The 18,473-nt window shown below is 43.2% G+C and overlaps 1 protein-coding gene across 1 annotated transcript; it reads left to right on the forward strand.

Annotated features, from left to right (window-relative positions):
* Window positions 1-170: 170 nt before the first annotated feature.
* On the forward strand, window positions 171-18,183 carry adss2 (adenylosuccinate synthase 2). Its single transcript, XM_035173412.2, has 13 exons — window positions 171-469; window positions 7,671-7,773; window positions 9,965-10,033; window positions 10,120-10,170; window positions 10,318-10,384; window positions 11,752-11,859; window positions 12,341-12,422; window positions 12,501-12,627; window positions 15,660-15,814; window positions 16,306-16,430; window positions 16,787-16,884; window positions 17,229-17,378; window positions 17,481-18,183. Exons 1-13 carry the CDS (start codon window positions 287-289, stop codon window positions 17,531-17,533), a joined length of 1,371 nt encoding a protein of 456 aa, XP_035029303.1. The 5' UTR covers window positions 171-286; the 3' UTR covers window positions 17,534-18,183.
* Window positions 18,184-18,473: the final 290 nt, after the last annotated feature.

Consider the following 18,473-nt stretch of genomic DNA (forward strand, 5'->3'; position numbering starts at 1 on the left):
TGATGTGGTCTGATGGTGAAATGACTGTCAATGCCACTGATTATAAATAAAATAAAGGTTCCACAGGAAGTGAACGTGGTTTTTCATTCGAACCCTTTCACAAAAAGATAAAACCATCAGACTCTCGACCATCGATCGTATAAAAGGGAGTCGACCGTGTGAATTTCCCTCAACAGTCGAAGCGCAGACTAACTTCAGCCTCTCGTCGGTGCGGCAGCGCGTTAGAAAAGAGGCGCACGAGTGAACCACCGCTCCAGTGAACCACTGAGCCAGGGACCCAGCTGAGATGTCGGAAAGCGGGAGCCAGGAAGACGACGGGGCCCCGAACGGCAGCGGGACGACACGGCCCCCTCGACCGCCCGTGGGCAACAGGGTGACCGTGGTGCTCGGGGCGCAGTGGGGCGACGAGGGGAAGGGGAAAGTTGTGGATCTGCTGGCACAGGACGCGGACATGGTGTGCAGATGTCAGGTTGGTGTTAGCTCCTCCGTGCCGCCGTCACTTGTTAAGCTAGTTACCGGGAAAACCCACCCCCCTCCGCCGCAGAGCAGGCACCGTCCAGCCCGGAGCACCGGAGCACCGGAGCACCGCGGCGCCCAGTTGGGGTGTCACACCCGGGGAGCAGCTAACGGGGAGCCGGCTAGCTAAGCTGCAGCACCCCGGGGTCTGCGTGCTGCTCCCGACGTGTTTTGCTAATGTCACCTTGAATTCTCCGCTAGCTGCTTTCTGGCGCCTCGCACCTCCACCGCTGCGGGGAATCGGCTCCTGTCGTGTGCACATGACGAGGAGGACGAGAGCGGCTTCTTCTGCCTGACGTGACCGAGAGCATCACCTCGCACCGCGGCTTCACACCGCGGCTTCAGTCCGGTCACTGCCCCCACCCACCCCCGCGTAACAGCAGGAAGCCTCGCTAGCAAACAGGGACTCGACCCACAAACAGCCTGAATTCATCCTGTCTGAACAGTTCAGTACATGATGAGTTTCATTAATTAGAGTTGATTGTCTCCTCCATGATCTCCATCCTGACTCCGTGTCAGCTCCATTACACCGTCTGATAAGGCAACAATTAGACACAGGTTTATAAACAGGAACTAATGGGTTTATTAATGAGCAATAGATTATGTAATACAGCTTTTTAAGAACAGACATAAGTGGGCCGGAAACGATTATTGGATTAGTCAGTCCACAATTATTAATTAATCATTTCATAATCCCACAAATAAACAGGGAAAAGATGTGAAATATTGTCAGGTTCAAGCCAATGAGAGGAGGAGTTGTGATGAATACAATCAGTAATTCATTGATGAAAGCTTTTTAAAAGATTTTCTAAAATCCTCCTCCGGCGAGTCAGTAGTAGTCACAAACACAGACGGGACAGGAAAAAGACAGAAACCTATGCTGGTCTGTTGTTTTATTGCCTTGAGGAGAATAATGATTTTTTTCTGACCTTATTCTATTTTTGACCGATGAGCAAAGTGTTGTGCCAGAGCAGGAATTTCCCCAACCTGGCAACCCAAACGTTACTCATATTAACGACTTAAAGATCGACAAAGCAGCAGAAGAGCCCGTTGTGTTGTTTAAATCTCTCATGTCACTGTGCCCTGTTGAAATCCAGTGTTTTGATAATAATGACACGGCTGTGTGTTAATAAGCACTTGGGTTTTAAAAAGCACCGACGGTTTCATACTCAGATGTTTTTATTTAGCTTAAAAACAGTTTTCGTTCCTGATCCTTGCAGGCTGCCCTCGCACATACCCCCACACACTGTAGGTTTGTGTTCACCTCACACAATGTCCTGCTCTGCCCCGTTCATACACTGGAACAGGCTGGGCGGGGACGTGGTGCAAAACAAGATAAGTGAGAACATGCGTTGATAACATATAACTGGAGTGTAACCAACCAATGACGTTTCTTTCCAAAAAACAGTGGAGCACCTAGTTTTAAGGCACGTGCACAGTGGCAGTTCGCATTTAAGGGATCACAAACATCTTCAGTAGTTGCTGCGACACAAAGCGTCTGATGAAATGCTCTCGATGCTCAAAGCCCATCTACTCCAAAGGGAGTGGTTTAAAAGTTAATACGGTCAAATTGACTGGATAGTAACCTTATGTCTTGGCATCGCTTTATGTCTGGGCACCGCTCAGCTGAGTTCAGTTTGGCTGACAGCACCGTGCAGTTCATCCTGTTTTTGTTGCTGTGGAGTCTGTACATGTCCTGAGGAGAAATACTCTTCTGACAGTGGAATCAAACTCATCTGCGCTGCTCTATATTGGTCTCTACCATCTCCTGAAGGAAGTATCAGGCTCTTTAGCTGCTAAATGCTCCACAATGTTCACTGGTCTCTTAATGTGAGCATCTTTTTTTGGTGCATGCTGCGTTCAGAAACAATATGTTACCAAAACAGTTAACTTGGGGTCAACCAATTATTGTTGTGATTAATTTTTGGATTATTTTCTGCTTTGCCTCTTGCTGAGACTCGAATTTAAACATGAAATCAATGAATAAAGGAACCAGGTTAAACCTACTGATGTTGAGTAGGTTGTTCTCAGTTGTAAACAAAACTTTCTGCCGAAATTTGAAGTGAATGGACGGTCAACAAGAGAGAGATAGAGGGAAAGCACCGGAGCCATAAACAGCTGTTTCTATGAGCCTCCCCCGCTCTCAGGGAGAAGTGAGTACTATGGAGAAGATCGACAAACTGTACTCACAACACCAAGTTAATAAGTAATTAAGTCTTTGAAGTTTGGGATCCGATCTTTAAAGATTGACTCTCATATTTAGCATTCGCAGGAACAGGAGCTGCCAAAGCTGCGGGTGAACCTAAACAGTGACTCATTCTACACACATTGATGTATGTACAGTGTGACATCGTCAACATGTCGTTCCTGTTGTAATCCTAATATTTAAACAATGAGCTCAAACTTACAAAGCTGAGAGGAGCTGCCGATTCAGGGAGGATTCTCTGTAGGTTTGTTACTATGGTGACCACTGTCACATTGTTATTGTGAATTAGCAGTTAAAGCTACGTCAAAGTTTGAGCTTTCTTTCGGAAACGGGCCCCATCATAGTTTACTCAATTAGTTGAGTTACTTTGGAGTTGTGTGAAAAATCCGATTGATCTGAAAAGTTTGTTTGTTTGCCTTATTCAGAGTCGCATAATTCCCCCCCCCCACACATTTTCAGCCCCCCCCCGTGTTTACTGACCTTAACTGAGTGACCCCAATAGTTTCACTTTTACTTCTAATCATTAAAATGTATATGATTGTTGTGTTGTGCCATTTTTGTCCAGTAGAAACAGTGAGAGGATATTGACATGTAACAAATGTTGATTATTGATCAGTCATTTTGAATCACAGCCTCTCATCTATAAGGATCTGCTGCATTTTATCACACGCGACTCCAAATGAAATATCTTTGGTTGAAATGAGACGAAACAAGCAGTTTAAATTCATCACTTTGACATTTCTTAGAACAAATTGATTTAATGAGGACATAATCAGCAGATTTGTCAATTAAGAAAATCATTATTTCTTTCCTCCTTAACACCACCTTCATTAGCATCGTTCATAATACACCCAGTCTTTCTTCTTATCCTTTCCCAGCGTGTATTAACTCTGTATAGTCATATGCCCGATAGTTGTGTCAGTCGATAACAAGTTGGCATAACAGACATTCTCCTCAGCTTCTTTATTTCCTCATGTAAAAATATCCACAATGTCTCCTCCATACGTTACAGTATGTTAGTGTGTGTGTGTGTGTATGTTAGTTGGGGCTTGTTGATGTGTGAGCGTGGGCTGAAGTGCTGCAGCTGATAGCATTGATCTTTTTATAAAATAGGCTTTGCCAGCATTCTTGCTCGGTGTTACTTACAGCTCGGATGTCTACTTTCCTAGAAGTTAGCGTCAGTGTGTAGCTGCAAAACATCTCAGGCCACTGGTGGCAGGATCATATAGAAATATGATGCTTCACCACGAATAAAAAAACTAATGTTTTTCCACAGATTGGAGAAAGTGCATGTTTCTGACTTCAGGCGTTTCTTCTTGTGACGAGTGAATACATATTTTAGAGCTGAATCAGTCAGTTGACAAAAACAAAGTACTAGTGTGATAAGTAAAAATGCTGCTTTTCTTGTTCATGTTCATATTTGGGAGTCTTGTTCGGACAAAGCAAGCTGTTTTAATGTGTTGTCTTGGGTTATTATGGATTCTTCTATAACATCCTCTGACATTTTAGAGGCAGAATAATGAATTAATCAATCTAGAAAATAAGCGACAGCTGGAGAAATCAAATAATCAGCCAGGAGCCACAGAAAGGTTGATGAACTTTGATAACACGGAATGATTTTCTTGCCACAGTCATTTTTTCTGAGGTATTACTCAACTACAGAGCTGAATGAATGAGAGGGAAGGAGAGTTCAGATTCCTGAAATTAGAAAATCAAGAGGATGCCTGAAAAAAAACTAACTGCACCATATTCCAAGAAGTTTTCTGTGGTCCTTTAAAAAGTCTAAAATCTAATAATATGAATTTTAGAATGACAGGTCTTAAACATTGATTCCATTAACGAGTTAATACCACTTTTATAAAGTTAAACTTCAGACTTGCTTTTAAATGTGTTTTGGGGAAATTGCACTTTAACAAAACAACAAAATGACACCATAAAAAAATGAAAAACATCAAAACAATTCTGTGACTCGGATTTTCCTCCATATCCTTCAATCTTAATCCTCAATGGTCTTAAATAGTCTCAAATTTCACCTGCTGTAACCTGCAGCGTATCTGGAGTAAAAGCTTTGAAACAAGCACATCAAGTTATTTCCTGCCTGTAGTTGTAAATTTCTGAGATGCCCTGTTCTGATTACATGACAAGTTAAGCCAGTATTTTGTGTTTGTTCGCCAGGAGACACTTAACTTGACATGTGTTGTGTCATAACAATAATACATGGTTTCATGGAAGCACTGGACTTGGGTTACTATGGAGATGTTTGATAAAACCAAGGCTTGGTTATTGCAGTGTTTGTCCTTTCACTGGACATTAAGGTAAATAGAGTTTGTATGCATGAAGATATTTTGATTCTTAAACCTATAAAATGTAGCTTTGTTCTATCAGGAGGGGTCTCTCAATCAAAATAACAATAACAAAAGTCCTAATTTGATGATGCCGTGAAGCAGCGTAGGATCATGGGAGTTGTCTTCGCCTCCATTTCTTGATCCATGATCCTCTTGGGTCGCCTTGCTTCCCCTGTGGATCTATGCTTAACTTGGGGAGATTTGGTGACTCAATATGCAGCAAACGTCAATGAACAATCGTGATTCATTACGAGGGAACAATACAAGTTGTGGGAAGACAAACAGCCGACTGGCTTCAATTTCTTGTTTAAACAATATTCAAAGTGGTTGCCAAGACCTTGAGCCTATTCAGGAGGCGGTTTCTGTTTTCACCAGGTGACCCTGCTGCTCGGAGACACGGTGTCATACACAACACACACGTTTGATACAGGATAAAGAATTGAATCTGGCTGTCAATCAATGAGCACAAAGGTGTTCACCAGAGTGCCCCTTGTGTTTGAAAAGTGGTTACCAGCAAACATTTGGGAATTAAACGGTTGTTGTGTGACTCAGAGGCTGAGGAAACAAGCTGTAAACACATCTGACAGTTGCTAAATGCTCCAGTAATTCACCATCTAGTTGCTAACTACTGTCGGCTGTGATGTGCTGAGCAAGTAGTGTAAAGTTGGTTTTTAGAGCTTTTTAGCTAATAACCCCTGGTGGCTGCAGCTGAAAACATTTGAAAGTCACGAGAACCATGAAACCAAAGCGATGTACTGAAAAGTCGCAATAAAGCTTCCTAGAGCCCAGGTTATAATTATTATTGATTATTTTCTCGGGACCAACTCGTGTCTGCCCTTCGATTCCAAAGCTGGGGATCGTCACACCCATGTTGATCCGTGCTCAGATCGGGTCTTGATCCATCAATGCCAACAGTAAACTCTAACTTTATTCTGAAAGAGGTGTTAGAAAAACATCCATCTGTCTGTCATGCAGAATTTGTTTCAGACCCTTAAGTGAAACAAACCACAGACCAAGCGTTTGAGTACCAGAAGTTGAGCTTCTCGTGATAAGAAGCCGATCATGGGACTGAATGAGAAGTGGAGTTAGGTTCTGTGGGGGATGGGTTGGATCGTAAATGTAGCTAAAAAGGAGAGGCATCTGCCCCTCCCCATCTGCTTCCCCCCCTCTCCACCTTCAGGGTACTGCCGTGGCCAGGAATAACTCCATGTGGTCGAGGCACATGCTGAGCTTCATTTATATCCACAGGGTGAGGAAAACATCCTGGTCACAGGACGGACTAAGTTGAATCGGCACCTCAGGTAGTGAGCTGTGACGCAAGCTGCAGAGGCATGAATGGACCTGCAGCTGGGTTATCGTCATGGGAAAACAAAAACAAGCAGCATCCACATTACAGATCCCGCCAACACATGTTGTCAGTGTCTTTGCCTGTTCAGGACGTCTCAGACAACAAAGAGCATTTTATCAAATGGGATATAAAGTGTTTCAGACAACCTACCAACTCTACCTTTAACAAGCATGAATATGTGATTCTGAAAAACACTGGAATAAATTGATGTACTGCATGATTTGGACTGCAACTAACTTTTACAGACCAAAGTTCACATGTTGCTCAATGTGTCGTCTTCAGATGTCTTATTTTGATCAACCGTTGATGATCTCGCACAGGGCTTAACTCTACAAGTCACAGTCACCAATACACACACACATTCTTACAGTGGTTCTATATATAAAACCTCTTCTGCATCCTCCCATTCACACACGACGCAGCCGTTCGGGACAATTTGGGTTTTTAGTGTCTGGACACTTGCAGACTGGAGGAGCCAGGGATCGAACCACTGACCTTTCACTTCCTGAGCCACAAATATATCCAGTTTCCTATTATTATATACACATATGACAAAAAAAAACATCAACTCCAAGTGGTGACACATTATAAAGCAGGACAATAACACTATATCTATAATTGTTGCTATCTCAAGAAACATAACAAAAGTCCAGTACATATCAATATAATGCTTATGCATTGCTGAAGCAGGGTGAGAAAGTATAACACATAATTGATCGACCTCTATTTGGAAAATGTTTTGTTGTTTATCAAGTGTTTCAGGCTCTCACACACGATTTCTTCATATCTTGTGTTGAGCGCTGGCGGCTTAGAGGCTAAAGTTTACTGGCAATGAAGTAATGCAGTCAGTCCTGGATTGTTTAGTTTATTCTTTATGTGGTGGAAGGAGCAGCAGTTCTTGACAAGACATGTCCTTGGTTAGAAGATTATTCACCCTCATGTTCAATCCACAGCACTGACTCCATTTAACTCGTCCTCTGCTGACACGCGTGTCAGTTGGTTTACACTGGAGCGAGGCCTTGAGATGTGAGTGCTCAGTGAGCAGGCCTCTCCAAGCAGCAGCACACGGTTGCAGACACAGAGCACTGACAGAGTGGGGCGGCCGTTTGTGTATTTACTTGTTGCTGCTCGCCAAACTATTTGTCCTGCCTCCCAGCGCCATCGAGCATAAGTCGCAGCGCCTCCCAGTGATCTCATTCCTCTCTGTGTTTCTGCTTGTCCCCGCTCACCGCTCTCTCTTGTCTCTCCTTCGCAGGGAGGTAACAACGCAGGACACACCGTCGTGGTTGGCTCGGTGGAGTACGACTTTCACCTCCTCCCCAGCGGCATCATCAACCCCAAGGTCACTGCCTTCATTGGTGTGTAACGTGCACCGATGCAAGCATGCAGAAACACTAAAACTCAGTCTCTCACACACACACACACACACACACACACCGTTCCAAGGCCATCTTTCCTTCCTTTTGTCGATGCTCGTCATCACTGTTACAGCCTCCATTTTGACGACTGCTCCAGTGAGTGTGATTGCCTTGACTCGGAGCCAGACTGCAGGCTTCGCCACAGCCACTCATCTGCAGTAACTTCATTAGCTAATGGCGTCTTGCTCTTACTTTCTGTCTCCTGAGCTTCCACATATCAACATGAATAGATACTGTACGTGATCTGTCGATACTTAATCACGTTTCTGCTTTTTTCCTCTTTTGATATACGACACATCGATGTTCCTCTGCAGGCACAGTGTATGAAATATGAATTGCACTTCAGTCGATGCTGTTTCACCACATGGATCTTGTCCCTCGATTTATTCGTAATTTGCTTATTTTAATGTGTAAAAACAATAGAAACAGGACAGAAGTTTTGTTTAAATATAAAAATGCAACTAAATATAGTTTCTTGTTCGCTCAGGTTAACGAACTGAATTATCAATAACTTATTTGTTCTCTCACAATTTTTCTTTTGGTCCGTATTACAATTAGCAGCTATTAATTGTTTGCGCTGGAAGGTGGGGACTCAGCTGTTCTATCACTGGGGAACAAACTGGAAATTTTATATTCAGTATCTCCTCCTTGAATGTGGTTTTGAGTGACCACTGACGGACGCTAATGACCCCCTGAGGACTGTTTCACGATCCCTTTTCTTTCCATCTCGCTCCATCATCAGATTAAAATCTATGTCTGTCCAATACTTTGGTTGATAACCAGACATGCTGAATATGGTAAACACATAATCAAAGAGTAAAAGAATAGGTGCTGGTTATGGCAGTGATGTTAACTGAGGATAAGATCACAACACACTTAACTCCAGTGATTTTACAACGAACATTTCAACCACAATATCTTCCTTATGTCAAGTGTCAGATAAAGCCTTGTGTACCCGGTGGTGATCCATGTTAGCATTTAGCTCAAAGTACTACTGGGCCTAAGAATCCACTCAAGTCAGTGCTCTGTAGTCATACTCAGTTTTATTTTAAATCTAATCAGTGTTTTGCTAATGTAGAGGATAAAATCAACAAAGTAATATACATGTATTAAAGTTTTCGGTCGCTATGACGAATTTCCTGCAGTCGGATTCCAGAGACGGGTCATCCTGCAGAGTGCCACTTTAAATTTCCTGTTCCTTCTCATTCCTGCTGGGCTCCTCTCTTGGGTCATGTCTCGAGCGGACCTGAGCGAGCAGAGCCTGCAGCAGAGGAGCCCAGCGGACAGAGCGTTCTGCAGAGAGGCCCCTAACAGTCACGTAGCCTGAGGGGGTGGAGCTACACAATGTTTGTTCTTCTCTTAGCTGCCTTTTGCCTTTTTCACAGAAAGACTTACGGGGATCGACCGGCAGAGCTGGCTCCAACTACTCAATTAAGTCCAGCTGGCTTCTAATTCTAATAAAATATGGCAGGCTGCTGTAGAGAGGAATGTGTGGACCGCCTGCTGCCACTGCCACAACCTAGCAGCTCCAATGTGTGTGTGTGTGTGTGTGTGTGTGTGTGTGTGTGTGTGTGTGTGTGTGGGTGCATGCGCATGCAAGTTCAGCTGAGAGGCCATGTCCTACCGAACGAGAGTCGCCTTCAGCGTTTGACAAAACATAAGAACCGATGACAAAACGTATTAGGTGTTATTCCAGAGACACAGGACACAAACATATGATAAGGTTCTAAAATGTGGTGATTAGATAGAGACTCAGGGCTATAGAGCATTTTAGACCTTGGCTAAAGACAACATGCTGATTACATGCGTCTGCCATGACAAGCCAAGAAATTAAATATAAACTCTTTATATTGAGATGCATGTGCTTCAAATATTTATCTTTAAAATACATATTCCTGATAATACTTGTAAACTTACTTTCACTGAAGTAAAGACTCTTCTTACAACTGCTCACAACTCATGGATATATTTATATCAACCTTAAGGAGAGGGTATAAGTCAATGCTTCGTTTTTTGGGGATAACAAACTGGAAAAGTTGTGCAAATCCTGTTAAATGAAATCATATGTAACGGGTGCATCTCCGTACACAACCATCAAACTCTGTCTTGTTCCGTTTCATTTGTTTTTTAGGCAACGGTGTCGTGATCCACCTTCCAGGCCTGTTTGAAGAGGCAGAGAAGAACGCACGCAAAGGCAAAAGTGAGTAAACAGTTGTTTAAACACACACTTACACACATAACAACAGGAACAACAAGCCAGCGCTGTGTGTTTGTGTGTGTGCGTAGGTCTCAAAGGCTGGGAGAAAAGGTTGATCATCTCAGACAGAGCACACATTGGTAAGTCCCCCTCCTCGGTCGGGTTTTTTAAAAACTTTGTGTGAATGTTTGAATGTGTGCATGCAAACAAAGTGTGTGTGTGGGTGTGAGCCCTGCTTTTTCTTGAGGTGTGTGAGAGTGTGTGTCCCCTCTCTCCCTCCTCCGCAGTGTTTGACTTCCACCAAGCGGTTGATGGTGTTCAGGAACAGCAGAGACAAGAGCAAGCAGGCAAGAAGTAAGAAACCAGTTGCTTTGAAAATGGGCGCCACACACACACGCACACGTCGTTTTAGTGGAGTGTATTTCAGCACTTTTTAATCTTATCATCCATTCTTCATTTGCACTCACATTTATCCTCATCTCCTGTATGTAGATGAGTTTACTGTGCACACACACACACACACACACACACACACACACACACACACACACACACACACACACACACACACCTATAATCTAAGCACGGCTCTGCCTGAAGGCTCCTCAGACTGAGTGTATCAGCCCTGGAGCAGGTGGAGGTTCTGAACAGACAGATAGACGAGTGTGTTCCCTTGTCGGGGTCCCATTGTGACACAGTACACAAAGACATTTCACTTATCTAATCCAGGGAGTCAGCTGTATGTTTCAATCTGCACTATTTTAAAACTATTTAGTTTGAATACGTTGTTAGTCCAGGCAGTAATTCATGTGCAGGAGGTTTAGCTGAGCCTGAGGAGTGTTTAGAATATTAAACTCAACGGAACCCGACTCTAGTGTGTGTGTGTTTGTGTGTGTGTGTGTTAGAGAAAGAGAGAGAATGCATTTTCACTAGTGTGTCATTATAATTGTTATATTATTGCTGGAGAGGCTGGTGAACCTGCTGTTGGAACTCAGAGTACAGAACAGTCAGGATTTATATCAGTCAATGGAGTCAATACCAGTTTTGTAAACCTGCACATTAAAGTTCTGTGTCTGTCAACAGCTCTCAGGATTAATTAAAGTGCGAACTTTGGTGTTTTGTGCATTTAGTCAAAACTGTGTTGACTCTTCATTCACACCCTGAACTGCTGATCGGACACTGCTGCTGCTGCTAATGATGAAACCAAATAAACCCCAGAGGATCTTTGGCCATTTTCCATTCTGTAGTTTGCGTGTGGTGTGTGCAGATTCTGCTGTGCCAAGACTTTTCCTTTTTATAGGTCAAGTTATAAAAGGGACATGTTGAGTGTGTCATATATAAAATGGTTAACTGCTTTAACGGGTTATGTACATCTATCTTTTACTCTGTCATGCATAAATGGAGCAAACCATCAGCAAAAGGTCTAATTCTAAGTAATAAATCAGTTGTAATATATTTAATGTCTGCTATGATTTTGGTGATGTTAAAAAGTCTGATGTCGAATCTGCATGTTTTATCTTAAAGTCAAATCACGGCTCCAAAGTCGTCACATGAACTTTTTGCTCCTGGGATTTTCCTACGTATTAAAACTACTGCTCATTTTTAGTATTTTACAGTAATTATGTGAATGAAAAAATAAAGCATGTTGTAGATTGAGATCACTCACCGGCACTACTTCTATTTTTATTCTTACCCCTTCCTCCTCTCTTGGCCCCGCCCAGTCTCGGGACCACTAAGAAGGGGATTGGTCCGGTCTACTCGGCCAAGGCTGCTCGCAGTGGTCTCAGGATATGTGACCTGCTTGCTGACTTCACTCAGTTCTCTGAAAGGTCTGTGCCAATCCACAGGATCTCTGGGTTTAAGTGAATTAAAGTGTGTGTGGGAAAGTGCTCCAACGACCTTTGTTAAGATTACTTATTAACTTATTAAATCTGATGTAATTGATTATTCTATGACTTAGCATGCCCCTTTCCCTCGATGAAACATTTCCTTGAACCAAGGAGCTCAGGAGCTTTGCCTTCATTTTGACGAGAACAACTTTGAAAAACAGCCCGACAATAAAAAACGCAGCAATTGGTGAAGAAGAGAGCTGCACAAACAAAACCTTTGTTATCTAAATAAATTGGCTAGTCAGACTGTGGAATCAAATACCAAATATCACTGTTACGCTACATGTACACTTATATGTTTGCACGTTTTTGTGCCTCCTGTGTTTCAATCTCATTAAAACATGATGTATCTTATCAGCCCAGTTGGTGGAGTTAATGACTGAGAGGAAGTTATTAAACTGATCAATGATACGTGTTCCAGGTATAAACTATTGGCCCGGCAGTACAAGTCTATGTACCCCACTCTGGAGATTGACATAGAGGGAGAGCTGCTCAGATTAAAGGTAATAGATATCAAACAGAACAATAATTCTGGAAACATGAGTCTTTCCTTTGTGTAGTAACATGTGTGTGTTGTTTAGGATTATGTGGAGCAGATCAAGCCCATGGTGAGAGACGGAGTGCACTACATGTACGAGGCTCTTCATGGTCCTCCCAAGAAGATCCTGGTGGAAGGAGCCAACGCAGCGCTGCTGGACATAGACTTTGGTCAGTACATGTGTGCGCATTAAACACACCTTCCTCTTAACTTCTTTGGTTTCTTATATTTGTCAATGATCCTTGTGATGCTCAGACACCTTCCTTGTGCTAACCTGACAATAAATTTAATTTCTAATTGCATTAGCACCGTTCGGTGCATCTACACTGACCCAGTGATGTTGCCCAGAAACATTAAAGCTTTGTGATGCTCTTTACAAAAGCCTGCTTGGAGCTCAGACTAGGAATACCGGTAAGTCTGCTAACTGCTACTCACGTGCTCATGGCATCCAGGCTTCACGTGCACGCTCACAAGTTACAACCACTCAACGCCACATGTCTGTGCATGAGCACGAGGGCACCCTGTATCAGCAGTCCGTCAGAATGACAGAGTAAACATTAAATCCAGAAACGTTCACCAAAAGGTTGATGTTTGAAAACATGACAATATTTTTCCTCTGGGATAATGAAACCCCAAACTGAACTTGCTCTTATTCTATATATTTTAAGAAGATTAAAGCAACACTTTACAACTTTTTAAACCTTAAAATATCAGCTTAAAAAATGAGTTTGATGTTTCTCTGACTTGGAGCAGGGAGAATGTTTCCTCTCTCATTCCCAATCCTCACCCTCAACGTCTGTACTTCTCTATGTGACTTTGGTGAGTGGGTACGATCTCCTGTGAGAAGTATTGAACTGACTGATAGTAACAGCTGCAATTGTCAGAATCAAGCACAACAAGTTCAAAAGTAATTGTAGATCAGTTAAAAAGACTTGCGTTTTTTCTCCAATATTCAGCCAGGAAACTTTTATACTATGAAGAATTCTTAACAGAGTTTGGTGGATTAGTTACAGTGGCAGCTTTTCTGGTTCAGGAAGCCGGGGATCATGGGTAATATCCACGTTTCAGTTGTGTTTCAGTTCAGTGAAGAGATTGCCCAGACTTTTTTTGTATCTCTACAAAAAAAAACACCTAATCACTCGGACATGGAGCCCAACAGAATGAATCACCACCTGTGGCCACAGAGGGTGCTGTTGCAGTAGAAGTTACATGGTGTTGCTTTAAATTACATTCGATTTTCATTACAAAGCTCTGAACAATCTCTCTGACTGACTGTAACTTGATCAGAAATCAAACATTGTAGAAGCACTGGGTCTTGAATGTATCTGCACTGGTACCAAGACGTGCACGTAGGTCATCAACGTGAAACTGAAGAGCACTCAGACAGGAGACATGGCTGCTGATGGACAAACTGGCTGCTGCAGACATAAACCTCCTTTGATTACACAACAGTCGCTCAGAACACTGGGGTGATTTGCCTGCTGTCAGCTTCCAGCATCGAGGCGTGGGAAGTTATTTGTATTTGCTTTTATTACTGTTTCAAAAACCTATTTTCCAGAGAACAATGGATGTCTGAGAGTGGTTGTCCCCTCAGGCACGTCCTCAGGTATCGCTAGAGAAATGTTACCTGAGTGTTTTGACCTGTCAGATCATGGACAAGGTTCTTTCTGTTGAAGGAGTCCACGTCATCGAGAAGCCAGTTTGTCGAGTCGAGGTATTTCGCCCGTTTGGTTGTTTGGATTTGTGTTAGTTTGGACATTTTTGGACATTTTCACAGATTGAATAGTTAAAGAATAAAAAATAATTCATGGATCTTGATGAAAAACTCCACCACACTGGAGATTATGATTACATTGTGTGCATTGTTTTGTTTGCCCAGCTACAAGGATTCATTGAATTTAAGGAGACTGTTGGGCCTTGGTGGAGTTTGTTTGCTACTGAGAGACTTTCTAGTTGTGTCAAGTTTCAGATTTTCCACCAGGGACTACACCCAAAATGTATTTGTCTCATGAGGTGTGTTGGCAAACCTATTTATATCACTCTTTTCATTGGTGTAGACTCAATGCTGTCCAGTCACTGAAAGAAGAAGTAGGTCAGAGATATCAATCCATGCAGGATCAAGCTCAACTATATCATGACAAGTGCGGAAAACGTACATTTCTGCCTTGTCAAAGTCGTACTTTGTCCGGAGACACTTCACTGTAGGTGAAAAAAGAAATAATTCTATTTAAAGATGAATGAGTTGAGAGGATAATGTGCTTCCTTCCTCTCGACCCGGGGTTTTCCAACTGTGATGGAGCATTAGAGAGCCATGACGCAAAGATTTGGTTTGGCTGCTGATTTGACTGCTCACCAACAAGGAAGATGGTTTTTATACAGAGTTAGAATAGCCTGCTACTGGAGCACCAATCTGCTCTGCTCCTGCTCAAAACTGTTTAATTTATAGAGTAATCTATCGAGCCCGATACCCAATATATACGCCCCAGGAGGTTTTACAGACCCTTAAATCAGATAAGGAGAAACTCCCTGAAAATAACTCAGAACGGAGGAAAAAATGTTAGAAACCTCAACAATAGCGGCGGAGGAATCTCAGTCTGCACCATGATGACACCTTCATAGATAGATTGTGAACCTATGTGAATAATATGAGGACGCAAAGAAACGTCCAGGTGCAGCTAAACACATTTGTGTCACATAACCTCCTGTACACCAAGGATTATACGATCGGTTCAATGATCTGAGATGTCAAATAGAAACCAGATTTAAAAAGTTCTATAAACTGACGAGTGAAGAGGCTCCTGGTTCAGATGAAGCTGCTGCTCATCTGCACATAGTTTCCTGTTCGGTTTCTTCGGCTTCCTGCCGCAACAGTCCGTCTCCAAACACTGCAGCTTCCACCCAGCTGTTGGGCTCGATGTCTGCTTCATGTCGTGCTTGCAGAAATCCTTGAAGCACAGACGTGAGCGACCAGTAGTCCTGGAACCCGTTGACCCCCACCTGCTCCCTGTCCAAGTCATTTGAGCTGGTGCTTACTTAGTTCCACAGTCGTCTTAATGTTCCGGGGAGTCCACAGATTGAAGCTTTGACAACCTGTGCTCTGGACAAACCCTTTCCACATTTTTCTTGCAGTTGCATGTTTGCCCAGCCAACATCTACAGCTCCACAAAATCTCATTAGTCTTCTTCTTCTTGTGTCTTTGCAGGGACGTACCCTTTTGTGACATCGTCCAACTGCACGGTGGGCGGGGTGTGCACAGGTCTCGGCATGCCACCTCAGAATGTCGGGGAGGTTTATGGTGTGGTCAAGGCGTACACCACCAGAGTGGGCATCGGAGCGTTCCCCTCAGAGCAGACCAACGTGAGGACACACACACACACACACACACAGACTTCCACCTCCCATCAGGATACAAACATGAGGGATCATTTAGTCAATACAATGTCAAGGATCGGGTCAAATGGTTATGATTATTTCTGACACTTAGTCTAGAATCTGTGTGATGCAGAAAAGTTTACAGTCCTCACATGTTAATAATTGTTGCAGCTCAAGTTGAAAAAGAGCGTTGTTGGAAAAGAGAACTTGTTTTTCCTCCACTCCGCATAACGTAAACACAATCATGTGATTTTCACCTCGTCGTCCTTCTCACTGGAGTAGTGTTTGTTTTCAGACAGCGTCCCCCAGAGGAGGTTCAGCTTTAGTAAACTTAATAATTTGTCAGAATCCACATATATCTGCCTGTGACACCTGCTCACCGCTCACACTGACGCCTGAGCAAAGAGGCTGGTGTCTAATGACTGAATCACTGAATCACTAAAGTCAGACCTGACACTGTCTGCTCTCGTTCGCAGGAGATCGGCGAGCTGCTTCAGACTCGAGGCAAGGAGGTGGGCGTGACCACGGGCCGGAAGAGACGCTGTGGTTGGCTGGATGTGGTGCTCATCAAATATGCACACATGATTAATGGCTTCACAGCGTGAGTATGATGTGGTTATGTTGTGTGTCTGTTGTGGTGAGGGAGGCGGCTGAATGTAGCTTTGTTATTTTTTTAAATCGTCAATAATTCAGAACTTTATTTACAAATATATCATTTAAAGTAAAGCGCTAAACAAAAGAAAAACTAGATTAAATGAGATTTGCACTACAACTACTGTAAATGAACATTAAATATTATCTTTAATTGAAAAAAGAAACAGTAGAATTGGAAGAAATATATATATTTATGCATAAACAAATTATTTTCCTACTTAATTTAAGGTAGACCAGTCCAGTTCAATGATTTACTGTGTTTATAGGTTTTCTTAGTGTTTCGCCCCCCCTCTTCTCTTTCAGTTTAGCGCTCACCAAGCTCGACATACTTGACGTGTTCTCTGAGATCAAAGTGGGCGTCGCCTACAACGTCGACAACGAACCTATACCTCACTTCCCAGGTGAGTTTCCTGGATTTTGACTGAAAGCTGCTTCTTGTCTAAGAGACAAATCGAGTTTTCCTCTGCTCTGCATTTTTTTTTTTGCTGAAGATTGAAAATGTTCCCTTTCCACCCACACACTCACTCTCATGGGATTGAGATGCAGTAGTTTTCATTCATCATCCACCTTCTCAGTGGATCTGGTCATTTAGTTTTCTCCTGAAGTCTCTAACTTCAGTGGAGTTTTTCTAACCTCTCTTTCACCTACATCCCACTTCCTCTGGTCTGTATGACACCGTATTGAATGCTCAGTATTAAGGTTGAGACCTATTGATAACCTGGCCTTCTCATTGGTCCTGTGTCAGCCAATCAGGAGGTACTGCAGCGGGTGGACGTCCAGTATGTGACGCTGCCCGGCTGGAACAGCGACACCTCGGCCACCAGAAGCTTCGAGGACCTGCCTGAGAACGCCCGGAAATATGTCCACTTCATTGAGGACCATGTGGGAGTGCCTGGTACGGAATTCTGATTGATTTTAAATGTTTGGAGACTCGATAGTTCCTTGATCATGGAATAAGGTTTTGTAACACTTTCCTCTGCGTCTCTGTTTCCTTCAGTCAAATGGATCGGAGTGGGCAAGTCTCGGGAGTCCATGATCCAGCTGTTCTAGCCGGAGGGAGGGCGAACGCGAGCGAAGAGGACGCACAGCAGCGAATCAACTTCTTTCCCTCACCCCCCACACACAGCCTACCTACCTGTCTCAGCTCTGCGACAGAGAAACGACCACCACGTCTGTTCTTAACTCCTTACGCCTGCGTGTCATCGGACTGTCCCACGTCACAGACCGGACCTCTCTGGATCGGACCCCCCTCCCTGTTGAAAGTGGTTCCCAACGTCTCCATCTGCGTTTTTTAACCGCTGTAAACTTAAGGACATCAGTTCCCCTGTCGAAGTCCCTCTGTAATTTGTTGCTATTTATGTCGCAGCCATTTATTTTCAGACATTCACACTCAGCAACACCAGCTGCCCTCAGGTCTGAGAGAGGAGACGTGAGGGACAGACACAGACAGGGATCACTCCCCCCAGGGACTGTCCACACACGTACGTTTGTCCGGTCAAACTTTGTCCAAGTGTATTTTTTTGTTGATCTATGCTGTGGTTTAAATGCGCTGCGCCATATCCGGTGTGAATCAGTAAATAACCGTCAATGGGTTTTAACTTCTTAACTCTTCAGATGCTTTGGACTTTATCCGCTTCATGTTTGACTTTGCCAGGTGTACGACACATCCTGACTTGATAAAGGGATCCTTTAATATTTTACATGTGTGTGTTGGTGTTTGTTTTACCTTTGCATTCAACCCCCCCCAAAAAATCTGCCTTAAATTTCCTGTAGCTTGTCACTTATCACTTTATCGTATCTTATAACAGGAATTGATTAATTGGTACTTTTCAGTGCAGTGTTCTTTAAAAAAGAATGAGGAAGACAACTTTTACACAGAAAGAAGAAAAGTGTAAATTTGGGCCGTCGTTATAAAACCAGAAAGATGATGATCACGTTGCTGATCACACATTGTTCTGAGATTGTTCCCCCCCGACTGTTAAATCATCAA

The sequence above is a fragment of the Hippoglossus stenolepis genome, chromosome 12, assembly GCF_022539355.2.
Source record: "Hippoglossus stenolepis isolate QCI-W04-F060 chromosome 12, HSTE1.2, whole genome shotgun sequence".
NCBI lineage: Eukaryota > Metazoa > Chordata > Actinopteri > Pleuronectiformes > Pleuronectidae > Hippoglossus > Hippoglossus stenolepis.

Bases quoted from the DNA above. Each gene is read 5' to 3' on its own strand.
- adss2 (XM_035173412.2), top strand. From the start codon at position 287: ATGTCGGAAAGCGGGAGCCAGGAAGACGACGGGGCCCCGAACGGCAGC. The intron at 10,385-11,751 runs GTAAGAAACCAG...GGCCCCGCCCAG, and splicing joins CAAGAGCAAGCAGGCAAGAA to TCTCGGGACCACTAAGAAGG. The intron at 16,431-16,786 runs GTGAGTATGATG...CTTCTCTTTCAG, and splicing joins ATGATTAATGGCTTCACAGC to TTTAGCGCTCACCAAGCTCG.